This window comes from Coregonus lavaretus (assembly GCF_964263955.1).
Source record: "Coregonus lavaretus genome assembly, chromosome: 39".
Classification (NCBI taxonomy): domain Eukaryota; kingdom Metazoa; phylum Chordata; class Actinopteri; order Salmoniformes; family Salmonidae; genus Coregonus; species Coregonus lavaretus.
The window spans coordinates 21,716,576-21,729,797 of record NC_140026.1 but is presented as its reverse complement, the minus strand read 5'-3'; the positions used below and the strand labels follow the sequence as shown (position 1 = coordinate 21,729,797).

Genomic DNA, 13,222 nt, shown 5'->3' with positions numbered 1-13,222 from the left:
CGGTCTACTAACCAGCGGCCCTGGCAACCATTATTTTGCACACCTGCTCCCCATCATTAAGCACACCTGGACTTCATCATCACCTTCCCTTTATTTAGCCCTCAGTATCGTCAGTATAGGTTTGTTTTGATTCACGTTCTGTACGCTTCTCATGTTTTGTTTATCTGCATTTATCATTATTAAAACTGATCTTCTGTATATACGTGACAATTTCTTACCTTTTTTATTGTTTGGCTTCAATATAGTTTGCACTCAGTTACCAGTTAATTACAACAATTGCCAAATAAAGTTATTTTAAACATTTGTTGTATTACAGTTATACCACAGATAAAACAATATTTGGTTATACTGTCTTGAGTGACATTGTGGAAGTAAAGTAGGCTACACATTGTGGAATCACTTAGCAAACCCAAATGTTTTCAATATGTCATTTATTTCCTGCCTGAATATATACTTGCACAAAACATTATACCATTTTCTGTTTTCATTAAGGCAGCATTGAATAAGTACAAAGTTACGGTTTAAAAATGTCCTAATTGACAATGGAAAATAAACTGCCACTGATGTTCATATACCATACAGCAAAATGTACTAATATTACACTGGTCTAAAAGCAAACCGCACTGTGAATAAGTATAATTGATCTAGTGATGAACAGAAATATATTGAGATACTGACTCAAAACTACTAACATGATATGGAATTAGTCTTTTTAACTGATATTATCAATGCATCTGCTACATTCTGACATAATTTACATTTATAAACAGCAATATCCTTCCTGTTCCAAAGTTATACTTGCAGATGTTGTCATGGTAAAACTGTACATAACATTAAGATATCCGTCATCAAGGTGAGTACTGTATGTCACGTACACAGAGTATACAAAACATTAAGAATATCTGCTCTTTCCATGACATAGACTGACCAGGTGAAAGCTATGATCCCTTATTGATATTACCTGTTAAATCCACTTCAATCAATCAGTGTAGATGAAGGGGAGGAGACAGGTTAAAGAAGGATTTTTAAGCCTTGAGACATGGATTGTGTATGTGTGCCATTCAGAGGGTGAATGGGCAAGACAAAAAATGTAAGTGCCTTTGAACGTGGTATGGTAGTGGGTGCCAGGCGCACCGGTTTGTGTCAAGAACTGCAACGCTGCAGGTTTCTCACACTCAACAGTTTCCCGTGTGTATCAAGAATTGTCCACCACCCAAAGGACATCCAGCCAACTTGACACAACTGTGTGAAGCATTGGCGTCAACATGGGCCAGCATCCCTGTGGAACGCTTTCGACACTTTGCGGAGTCCATGCTCTGACGAATTGAGGCTGTTCCGAGGGTAAAAGGGGGGGCAACTCAATATTAGGAAGATGTTCTTAATGTTTGGAATACTCAGTGTATATCATCACCTAAGGCTTACGCACATTGAAATTACAATCTTTCTTTATGATGATATTCCACTACTTTAGTATACCCCACAGCCATTAATGAGCTATTCTGATTGTCATTCCCTTTGAGAAATATTTGCCTTTTTACAAACAAATTTCACAACCACCAGACAATCTCAGCTGTGAAAGCCAAGGTTGGCCATATTATGACCCGATTTCTTGTCAAAATCTTAATATTCAGACAATCTTCAAGGAGTCCAACAGAACAGATAGTACACAAAAAAAGCACAATATAAAAGATGAAACATTTGGATTCTTATTTGAATAAAAACCATCCTAGAAGACCTTGATACAGACATAGTGGTCACCTAGTGACTTTGGTGTATCTGCTGAACACAAAGTGCAAGCATCAAAAGTATTTTAGTAGAAGGTTGATTTGGGAATGTAGTCTGTTAATGTTATGCTGTGTCCCCTAGGTACAGATCTAGGATCAGCTTCCCTTCCCTTAACTGTAAGCGGGGGAAATGCAAAAGGACTCAAGATCAGTGTCTAGGGGCAACTTCCCTCTACTCCCCATAATAGAATAATGGTTACATTGTCACCAATTGATTGGTTGGCAGGTTCAACTCCTGGTCTATTGGCTCAGCAATTTCTCCTCACCTAGTCTGTCTAGTCAATACCCACTGGGTACAAACTGGTTTAATCAACATTTTTTCAATGTAATTTGTGAAATTTTTACCACAGGATTATGTCATCATGGTAACCACATTTCAACATATACAAACCTTGTATAAAATATAGAATTTGTACCTTTAAAACAACGTCAGATCTTCAATGTTATATGTACTTTCAGAAAAGAAAAACACAATAGGCCTCCTACTGGAGAATTGATCGATCTACAGCTACCCTTTAGTCTTCCATGCAGGGTTTTAACCAAGCCCAGCCCTAATTAGCTATGATATTTGACACTAACTATTACCAATGTGCTATCGTGAGAACGATTGTTGAGAGATCTCCATTTAAAAACTAAATCGATTCACTGTGGCTATCGAAGTCATTCCAAAGGGTAGATTTAACAGAGCAAATTAAATGTGACCATACTTTATCATCAATGATGCTATTTAGGCCTATATAACATTTGCAAAGTCATCAACAGCTATTGTTTGAATTCAACCCAGAATTCAACTAAAAATAGACAATACAATAGGTCTAGGGTTTCAAGCTCTGGTTGATTTAAAATGTAATGATATTTAGTGGCTGAATAGGACTAAATCAAACTTTATTTAAAGTGCATATAAAGTGATTTAGTCCTAATCTTTAACTTTGGTTACATTGACAATGATTGAAGTAGACACATTTTGAACCCTGAAGCTCTGTGGGAACAGAAGTGAATACCACTGCCTTTGGAGACTAGAAACAAACCTGGGTTTATACACAACCCAGTGGGGGTGTATCTTTAGGGGTTGACGAAGAGGGACGCTTCAGGTCATACAGTTCATCCTCGGGTCTTGCGATTGCCCACAAACTGGCAGATACAGAACTTCCCTGTAGCTCTTCCTTCTATTCACTCTGTTCATTGTGTACTGGCAGGGTTCTGCATCTGTCCTAATAAGCATGTCCACAATCCACATAGAGAAGAGAGCAGAAAGCCCTACCTTCTGACTCTCTTTCAGCCAGCCTTCAAATGACTCTCCTTTGTAGCCCTTTAGAATAGCAAGTACAAAGGGAAGTTGGGTTGGGAGCTAGGGCCGGTTGCATAAAACATCTTAAGTGTTTCCCTTAAGGGTTTACCTTACGGAATAACTTTCCCTTTCCTAAGGGAATTGTTTAAGGGCGTTGCATAGAGCCCCTCAAATATTTCCTTAGGTACGGGCATACTTAAGGGGTTTTACGGTAGTTTGAAGGCATGTATGGCAGAAAGAGTATCTGGTTACCATGGAGACAGCCTGATTCACTGACTGATCCCTTTCATTTTGTGAGATAGCAAAATATTACTTCCACAATCAAGACAGGATAACCAAATTGCTTCAGATGATAATAAACCACGTTTCTTGTTGTTACTTTTTTCTCAACTTGTTTCTAGTACGTCAAGGTAGCTTACAGAATAGCTATAGCTAACTAGCCAGCTAGCTTTGTAGCAATGGATTGTGCACCTTCCATTGTTTAGCTAAGTAGCTAGCTGGTTGATGTTTTCCTTTTGTAACCAGAGCAGACAAAGGCAACATTCACCTCCACAAATGCTGTTTACATTGATATCCATACTGAATGAAGCAGTTAAGGGACCTCATGGGCACCCTTAACTTTTGTACTTAATTTAAGGGGAAAATTCACCTTAAAATGTTTTGTGCAACTGACTTAAAGTTAAGGGAAAATATAAGGGGAAAATTAACTTAAGGTGTTTTATGCAACCGGGCCCAGGGTCTCAAGGGCGAGGGAAAAGCTAAAAGTAGTCTGCAAGGGGGATTATGTCAAAAATCATGTCAGTCAAATCACACGGATGTCTCTTAGGTCTGATGACCGGACACAAAACCGGTCTGGTTGCTACTGTTCAGGATGGACATGAGACAGTCTTCGTCCATGGAGCCGAAGACGTCCAGGTCGTCAAGGACGGCCGGCTGGCTGGCGTTGCCGGGGGAACTGTCCATCATGCTCTCGTTCTGGAGCAGGTTGACAATGCTGTTGGGGTAGTTCATCCAGGTGCTGCCGCCACAGCTGATGGTGGAGGGTAATTGGCAGGGTGCCTGAGGGGCTGACGGCCCACTGCTCCCTGGTCCCTCTCCAGCCAGACCACTCTGGCCCAGAAGAGCCTGGAAGTCGTCAACGTTTATACTATCTAGAGTCCCTGACGGTTGTACCTCAGAAAAGCTGGGGAACTCAGGTAGCTCCTCATCCACCTTGAACTGGGAGCCCTGGACCCCGAAGGTAGAGGTGGGCTCTGGGGTAGCGGCTGCACTCACCGGCTCCTGGGGACAAGCAAAGGTGGAGAAAGCGAAGCCGTGGAGGTCCGACAGGTTTACGGTGGAAAAGGCCTGGGCGGAGGAGGAGGAGGATGTGGCTGCAGAGGCCTGGGGGTTGGTGAAGCTGGCCACGGGGGTGGCTTTGGGATGGGAGTCCAGAGTCAGGCTGTTGAGGAACTTCCAGGTCTCTGCTGTGGTGGAGGAGGCCTCTGCCTTGGGTTGGGTTTGAAACAGCTGGCCTGGCTGGGGGCCTTTGTAGTAAGGCTGGGGCTTCACAGAGACGGCACTAGGGGGCACCACTGGGTTCACCACTGAAAGAGACAAACAAACAGTCAATACCACTGTCCCTTACCCAATGCTGTATCCTGCCAAATGTACAAATAAATGTAGGGTCCCTAAACAGTAGTTTCCATGTTAACTTCTGACCACTAATGTTACATACAGAACAACACCCTTTACTGTATTAACGCACCTATTAATAATAAACAGCTAAATAAATAGTATGGTTTACCAGGCTGGCTAGCTGCTAGCTTGGCGGTGACTGTTCTCCTGGCAGTGTTGAAAGGCCTTCTCTCTGCTGGCATGGCCCCTGGAATTCAAACAAACACCATCACACATTAAAACCATCAGAGGACACAGCTGCCTAGTTCAGCAACATGGATCATTTTAGACACTTACCTGGCATGATGGACCCCAGCTTCAGATTCTGGAACATTCCCTCGGTCCGTTTTCTCTTCTCCATCAGTCTATATTCATCTGTACAGTGAAAAAATCTAGAGTTAGCCTGGGTAAAATGTTTTGCATTACAACCACACAGGCTACAGGAGTGATGCCAGAGAAACATTTTTACATATTAGTCATTTAGCAGACGCTCTTATCCAGAGCGACTTCCAATTAGTGAGTGCATACATTTTTCATACTGGCCCCCCGTGGGAATCGAACCCACAACCCTTGTGTTGCAAGCACCATGCTCTACCAACTGAGCTACAGGAGGGCCAAAGCGGGTCACCATTGTAATGGAAAGGGAAGTGACCTGGGTCGGAGGGCAGAAACTGGAAGTCCATTGGCTCGCTGACCTCGCGGTCCGAGGGCCTGCGGAGCTGCATCTTCACTCGGATTGGCTCGGTCAGGTTGGTGTCGCAGTAGGGCGGGGTGCGGAACACAATGGCCACCTGCCTGTGGACGTCCGCTTGGGAGAAGGTGCCCTTCCCCTCCCACGAGTCCTGGAAGAACCGCACCTCGATGTCCTCTGTGGAGGGGAGAAAGAAGAGAGTGGGAGAGGGGAGGGGATGGGAAGGAGGAGGGGTGGGACAGTGAGACGAGATTGACTGTCTGGGAGAATTGATTCTGAGCCAGTCTAACTGACTTGGTAACATTCTGTAACAACATTCTTTCATTGGCCACCTTTTCATGTAATACAGAAAGGAGATAACGTAGTCCATTGGTTCTAAGTTTGACCAACTAAATAAGTGGTTACCTGTGGGCTTATATACAATACTTTCAAATGTGTGTCTGGCAAAGAGGAACTTCAAAAGAGGACATACAGGAACAAAGCCGTTGATGGAAGGTTAAAGAAACTAAAAAAGGCTCAACTCATTAATACCAACAAAAATAGAAGCGCGTGTGTGTGTGACAGAGAAACCTTTTTGCACTTTGTCACAAAGTAAGAAGATCTCATCCCCCCCTCTGCAGCTTCCAGAGTTTCTGTTCACTCGACAGATCTTCAGTTCTGCTGTGTTGGGTGCTCCTGTGAGACGGAAGAGAGAGCTGGAGTGAAGGAGTGTAAAAGGCCTACAGCGGCTGTCTAGTTCATGTTTAGAAATGAGTGAAACTGACAGAGTCAACTGTGAAACATGCATGCATACGTTTTGGCACTGTTTAACTTCTATGGAAATATGTTGTTGACGTCTTAGGAAAATGTTGTCCCGCTCTCATGCTCTTTGGTTATAACCCAAATGTCCACATCTCTTTTCAAGAAAATTGATTAATTATAGCAGTTTCAACAGCTGTGAAGAAAAAACATTCTTAAAAGCTGGTTTGAACCGAATGTTGTACTGTGCAGGCTTTGGGTTTTCATGTACAACAACATTTGTATATTAGTAAGATCAACTGCCAAAATTGTGGGGTGTGTATGATTGTGTGTGTGTCAGAGAGGATGTGAAGGCCTGTGTGTGTACAGATGGTTACAATGTTTTCATAAGTTTAAAAGCTCTTTGTATCCATAGAGACAGTTATTGTTTCCTATAGTCACACTCATTTAGAATGCCTGAAGCTTTAACAGTACTTAAAAGGTGTGTGTGTGTGTGTGTGTGTGTGTGTGTGTGTGTGTAAGAAAAAAAAGTGTGTGTGCAAGTGTTAAACATCAAGGACATTGATAAGAGGGAGCAGGCCTACTTAAACATTGGGAGCATTAATAGCTGAATGTTACAGTGGCTTCTGTGTTTTTATGGTGAAAATGCTATTAAAACTTTCTGATGTAGATTATTTTGTGTTTCCGACCTTTACAATCAAAGCATAGTATGCCTGTAACTCAATGCACTGCTGTTCAAATTTAAAAAATCTTTATTTTAGGGCCAAATTTGAGCAAATTCAAAAACGGTTTAAATCGCGATTTCAAATCAAATCCCATTTTATTTGTCACATGCGCCGAATACAACAGGTTTCACCTTACAGTGAAATGCTTACTTACAAGCCCTTAACCAACAATGCAGTTTTAAGAAGCAATACCCAAAAAATAAATAAAAAAATAAAAAAAATAACATAATTAAAAGAGCAGCAGTAAAATAACAATAGCGAGGCTATATACAGGGGGTACCGGTACCAAGTCAATGTGTGGGGGCACCGGTTAGTCGAGGTAATTGTTTACTAATGCCATTAACTCAATTCATTATTTTAAAACGTTTAACAGCCCAAATGTGTATATGTATGTATGCAATTTGATTTCCTTCACTCGTCTTTATTTATTATTTAGTTTTTTCTCGTCTTTTTGTGTGATGTTGCTCCCCCTGGGTACTGCTTGTATGTACTGCTTATACACTGCTAAAAATAAATAAAGGGAACACTTAAACAACACAATGTAACTCCAAGTCAATCACACAAGGACTGGTTTTGCAGCTGGTGACCACAGACCACTTCTCAGTTCCTATGCTTCCTGGCTGATGTTTTGGTCACTTTTGAATGCTGGCGGTGCTTTCACTCTAGTGGTAGCATGAGACGGAGTCTACAACCCACACAAGAGGCTCAGGTAGTGCAGCTCATCCAGGATGGCACATCAATGCGAGCTGTGGCAAGAAGGTTTGCTGTGTCTGTCAGCGTAGTGTCCAGAACATGGAGGCGCTACCAGGAGACAGGCCAGTACATCAGGAGACGTGGAGGAGGCCGTAGGAGGGCAACAACCCAGCAGCAGGACTGCTACCTCCGCCTTTGTGCAAGGAGGAGCAGGAGGAGCACTGCCAGAGCCCTGCAAAATGACCTCCAGCAGGCCACAAATGTGCATGTGTCTGCTCAAACGGTCAGAAACAGACTCCATGAGGGTGGTATGAGGGCCCGACGTCCACAAGTGGGGGTTGTGCTTACAGCCCAACACCGTGCAGGACGTTTGGCATTTGCCAGAGAACACCAAGATTGGCAAATTCGCCACTAGCGCCCTGTGCTCTTCACAGATGAAAGCAGGTTCACACTGAGCACGTGACAGACGTGACAGAGTCTGGAGACGCCGTGGAGAACGTTCTGCTACCTGCAACATCCTCCAGCATGACCGGTTTGGCGGAGGGTCAGTCATGGTGTGGGGTGGCATTTCTTTGGGGGGCCGCACAGTCCTCCATGTGCTCGCCAGAGGTAGCCTGACTGCCATTAGGTACCGAGATGAGATCCTCAGACCCCTTGTGAGACCATATGCTGGTGCGGTTGGCCCTGGGTTCCTACTAATGCAAGACAATGCTAGACCACATGTGGCTGGAGTGTGTCAGCAGTTCCTGCAAGAGGAAGGCATTGATGCTATGGACTGGCCCGCCCGTTCCCCAGACCTGAATCCAATTGAGCACATCTGGGACATCATGTCTCGCTCCATCCACCAACGCCACGTTGCACCACAGACTGTCCAGGAGTTGGCGGATGCTTTAGTCCAGGTCTGGGAGGAGATCCCTCAGGAGACCATCCGCCACCTCATCAGGAGCATGCCCAGGCGTTGTAGGGAGGTCATACAGGCACGTGGAGGCCACACACACTACTGAGCCTCATTTTGACTTGTTTTAAGGACATTACATCAAAGTTGGATCAGCCTGTAGTGTGGTTTTCCACTTTAATTTTGTGGGTGACTCCAAATCCAGACCTCCATGGGTTGATAAATTTGATTTCCATTGATAATTTTTGTGTGATTTTGTTGTCAGCACATTCAACTATGTAAAGAAAAAAGTATTTAATAAGATTATTTCATTCATTCAGATCTAGGATGTGTTATTTGAGTGTTCTCTTTATTTTTTTGAGCAGTGTATTTAGCCTTATATAGAAAATAACAAAAAATAATTGTTCACAAAAACATGAACAGCCAGGACAGAACAGTGACAGATGAGTCAGTGTGTACTTGGTGAGTGTTTGGTGTGTGGGTGTGTGTGTGTGTGTGTTTGTGGGGCAGACTCACTGTTGTCGTAGATGGGCTGGGACACCACGGGCTCCAGAGGGCAGAGTTCCCCGGTAGGTAGAGTGATCGAGGCCTGGAAACACAGCCTCACTGCATTCAGGTCAAACTCCTCCTCCCACACCTTTGCCTCAGGAACTGCAGCCAAAACACAACACATCAGACACAAAGCAAATTGGTGTGGCATCTGAGATTGGCTATCTGACACTGACTGTATCCTGTCAGTCACAGTCAACGGAGGAAAAATAAATTCCTATTCACACAATATTATTGGATTAAACCAAGGTAAACAAACATTAAAATTTGATTGGAGAAGTGAATTATATAACTGGTATAATGTTATGACAGTGGATTGTCACGTGTGTTCTTTTGGTTTACCTATCCTTATGGGGACCAGAAGTACTCACAAGGATAGTAAAACAAGGAACATTTTGCCAGTCCCCACAAGGAAAAAAGCTATTTTATGCTTTGGGGTTAGGGTTAGAATTAGGGTTAGGAGTGGGAATCAATTGTTTGGTCCCCACAATGATAGTACAACAAATGTGTGTGTGTGTGTATGTATGTACTCACTGTTGAAGGGGTTGTTTTGGGTCTGCAGTCTACAGGAAACTGCTTCGGCCACATCCTTTTTCTTCACACACTGAATGCCCAGGTTCTGAAAACTGAGAGCAGACAGTGAGACAAGGAGTCAGAGTGAACGTGTGTGAAAGTGAGATACTGTAGATATCGACCAGAAGAGGGTGCTTCATTCAACCATCCTCTGGTTCTAGCCTTTAAAATCAAGACCACGTGAAACAACTTTTTCTAAATGGTCATATAAATCATTAACTGGTACCCTTTTGTCATCCAAGTGTATGTCCTCGATCAAGATATTGGCAGATGCACACTGCACCAAACAAACATTTTGTTCCTTTGTATTTCATCACACACCCACCCACTAACATGCTTGCGACACACACGTGCACATACACATCCATGCCTGTCTAGTAATTTCCACAGACCTGCCCTCGCATACACACACACACAAACCCTCAAGCCCCCAACACACACACACACACACACACACACACACACACAGTCTAACCTGTGTACTCGTCTCTCCTGCAGGTCTGCCTCATAGTAACCATGTTTGCAGTCTTTCCCCACCAGTTCATGGGGGTGGGGCTTGTGAGGTGGGTTCTTGGTCACCAAGGACACTCGGACACGCAGGGGGCCATTGTAGTTGTGTACCTGCATGGTAGCAAGCCAGGTTAGCAGGATGTGTATCATCACTCACCATAGAATCTCCACCACTTAATTATCACCTTCAAATCTCCATAAATCATGTGTCGTAAAGCATGGTGTAGTACTGATTAGCTATACCATGGTTATAACTAGACAAAATTGCTAATTTGTATAACAAATCTTACTTTGATTAATAGTTTATTCATTAACCATCTCAGAATATATGGTGACTTAGCTACGATTATTAAAGGGATACTTCGAGATTTTGGCAATTTTTATCTACTTCCCCGGAGTCAGGTGAACTTGTGGATACCATTTTTAAGTTGCTAACTAGTGCAATTACTAACTAGCGCTTGCGCAATGACTGGAAGTCTATAGGTATCCACTAGCATGTTAGCAGAAGATACCAATAAACTTCCAGTCATTGCACTAACATTTACATTATTGTCATTTAGCAGACGCTCTTATCCATTTTTCATACTGGCCCCCCGTGGGAATCAAACCCACAACCTTGGCGTTACAAGCGCCATGCTCTACCAACTGAGCTACACGGGGCCAATTCTAACACTACCTCTAACTTCCTTCATACTGGACACAGAGACATAAAAATGGTACCCACGAGTTCATCTGAATCTGGTGAAATGGATAAAGGGCCTTTTTTGCCACAATTCCGAAGTATCCCTTTAAGGTATCGGAATAAATTAATTGAGCTACAGTGTAAACGATGGCATGGAATCATTGTAAAATTACAGGTTAATTATCTGAGTGCCATTATCTGTGTGTTATTAAAGGGCATCCTCACCTTAATGGCAGGGTGTGTCTTGGTGGTGTCATTGCTCTTCTCTCCCGGGGTGCTTCCCGCAGAGCGCCCCTCACACTTGTACCTGAACCTCATGCCCCTCTGCTTGGGCTGTTCAATGATCTCAATGAAGGGATTCCCTGCAGAGAGAGAGAGAGAGAGCGATAAAGAGAGAGCGTGAGAAATCGATATATAGAGAAATAGAGAGAGAAAATAGAGAAAGAAATAGAGAGAAATATATGTAGAGAGATACCAATGTAATTAAGGTCACAATGTATCTCTAAACTATCACAATGTAATTTATCTAATGCTGTGTTGAGCTTTTGCAACAGCTGTGATTCATCATGTTTGTATGTGTTTTAAAACAAAGCTGGAGATTCAATTCAATACAGTCATGATGAGGGAGAAGCCAAAAAGTTGACTCACTGATTGTCACCCATCAACATGAAAAGTTGAGACAAACAGAAAACGGTTACACAGAGTGATATAACTCTCCTTACCTTGGTTCAAAGGGGTCTGTCCCCATCCAAACATTCCTATGGAGATGGCAGAAATTTACACAAAACATTTACTAGAACAAATAAATCAGTAAGAAAGGATGATCAACCAAAATACACAACCTATAATTTCCCTCAACTATTCTCTGATAAGTAATGGCACACAATAACTGGTGACGTTGAAGATCACAACAGTTCAGCACAGATCTGCTGTAGAAATTCAGCTCCTACATATGGAGAAGGGTGTTAACTAAAAGTAGAAGTTAATAGCTTTTAATTGAAAACACTGGAGGTTCCTCTTAATCACAATAGTAGCCAAGGCATAATTGCTCATAATGTTAGACCTGCTAGGATCGGCCTGAACGTGTACAGCGGATGAATAAAGAAAAGTATTCACACGGGGACAATAAAAGGTCTCAGATTAGTTCGCTCCTATTGTGTCTGTGAGTAGTCGGTGTCCAATTTAACACATCTACACTAAAAGTACTGTCCTGGTTCATGGAAAAGACTGGAAACTTCATTTGTGGTGCTTGTTCATAGCCCCACCCACCACTATTTCATGGATTACTTTTCTTTGAAATGGCCACTAACGGAAAGGGATGTCTTCCATGTGTGTTGATTGTCTACAATGTAACTTTTCGTAATGTCATATTGTTGCGTAGCTTTATTAAACATGCTATTAACCTATATAGGTATAAGCACAAAACCTGTGACGACGTTGGATATTTTCATAACTTTACATTGCAAACATTTACGCCCAGCTAGCATACATTTATCATTGATTTGATTACGTCATTTTGGGGACATCGGCGTCCCCTTATCAATGAAGTGTCAAAGCTGTATATCTTGTCATAGGCCTACAAGTTAAATATCTCCCTGTGACTAAAGTCAAATATCTCGGAGAATCACGTAGGCGCTTGACTACCGCACTAGTCTAATGTTTGGATTTTAAAAAGCATCCATCATGAGCATAGGCTATGATATGTTCTACTAGATATGATGTGCAATTCTAGAACTATAGCCTAATAGACGCAGGCCTATTTACTTCCTAGTACAGTGCGGGCAATGATCTCCATTATTTTGTATTGACTCCTCCTGAGGTAGTACTAAACCAATGGTATCCGGGCTTCACCCTTGTGCGCAAACAAGTTGCTAAGCTTCACACGAGACTCTAAAATTCATTTACGTTGAGGATCAGTTTGTAAACAAACTTACCATCCATTTCCAACTTCGGCCACGGTGATTAATCGAATAGCCTTTTCCCTATAGGTTATTTTTTCCCTTGAGCACAGTGTTAACTTCTCTTGACAGCTTGCTCTTTCGCCTCCCTCGCGCCACCACCACCTTCGAGCCTCCAATTCAACTTGCAACCACCCACTCAAATGATGCGGAAATACCCAAATTACGTAAACATATGTTAAAAAAACAATCTGCAGTTGCTACTTATTTTTTTATTTTTTTCTTAGTCTTTTTCTTCTTCTTCGATGAGTTTTACGGTGGTTGGCATCCAATAAATGTCGCATTACCGCCACCTACTAGACTGGAGTACAACTCCCTTATATTTTGCTTGAAAAAATAAATAAATAAATACCCTACCATCTAACACTACACTACCAACAACAACAACAACAAAATGCACAAAAAATAGAACAAAAGAATAACACCACCCTACTCCACTATTTAAATCTATTTAGTCCTACCTCAGGCCAACAACCTGAA

At 42.6% G+C, this 13,222-nt stretch overlaps 1 protein-coding gene across 2 annotated transcripts; it reads right to left on the bottom strand.

Moving 5' to 3' along the window:
• Positions 1–414: 414 nt before the first annotated feature.
• Positions 415–12,980, bottom strand: rela (v-rel avian reticuloendotheliosis viral oncogene homolog A). 2 transcript variants are annotated; one of them, XM_084156169.1, is made up of 11 exons: positions 12,719–12,980; positions 11,507–11,542; positions 11,010–11,146; positions 10,068–10,213; positions 9,554–9,645; positions 8,987–9,121; positions 5,990–6,094; positions 5,381–5,596; positions 5,026–5,103; positions 4,859–4,936; positions 415–4,658 (listed from the first exon to the last, which is right to left on the bottom strand). In XM_084156169.1, the coding sequence occupies exons 1-11, from the start codon at positions 12,723–12,725 to the stop codon at positions 3,895–3,897; spliced, it is 1,794 nt and encodes a 597-aa protein (XP_084012295.1). In that variant the 5' UTR covers positions 12,726–12,980; the 3' UTR covers positions 415–3,894. The 2 variants fall into 2 exon arrangements, with proteins under 2 accessions (XP_084012295.1, XP_084012296.1); XM_084156170.1 differs by lacking the exon at positions 12,719–12,980 and adding an exon at positions 11,852–11,987.
• Positions 12,981–13,222: the final 242 nt, after the last annotated feature.

What these genes read in the sequence shown, in the direction of transcription:
- rela (XM_084156169.1), bottom strand. An exon ending in CAGGAGAGACGAGTACACAG is followed by an intron (nt 9,646 to 10,067) that starts GTTAGACTGTGT and finishes GTCTGCTCTCAG; the next exon opens with TTTTCAGAACCTGGGCATTC. An exon ending in GTTTCTGCCCTCCGACCCAG is followed by an intron (nt 5,104 to 5,380) that starts GTCACTTCCCTT and finishes TTCACTGTACAG; the next exon opens with ATGAATATAGACTGATGGAG.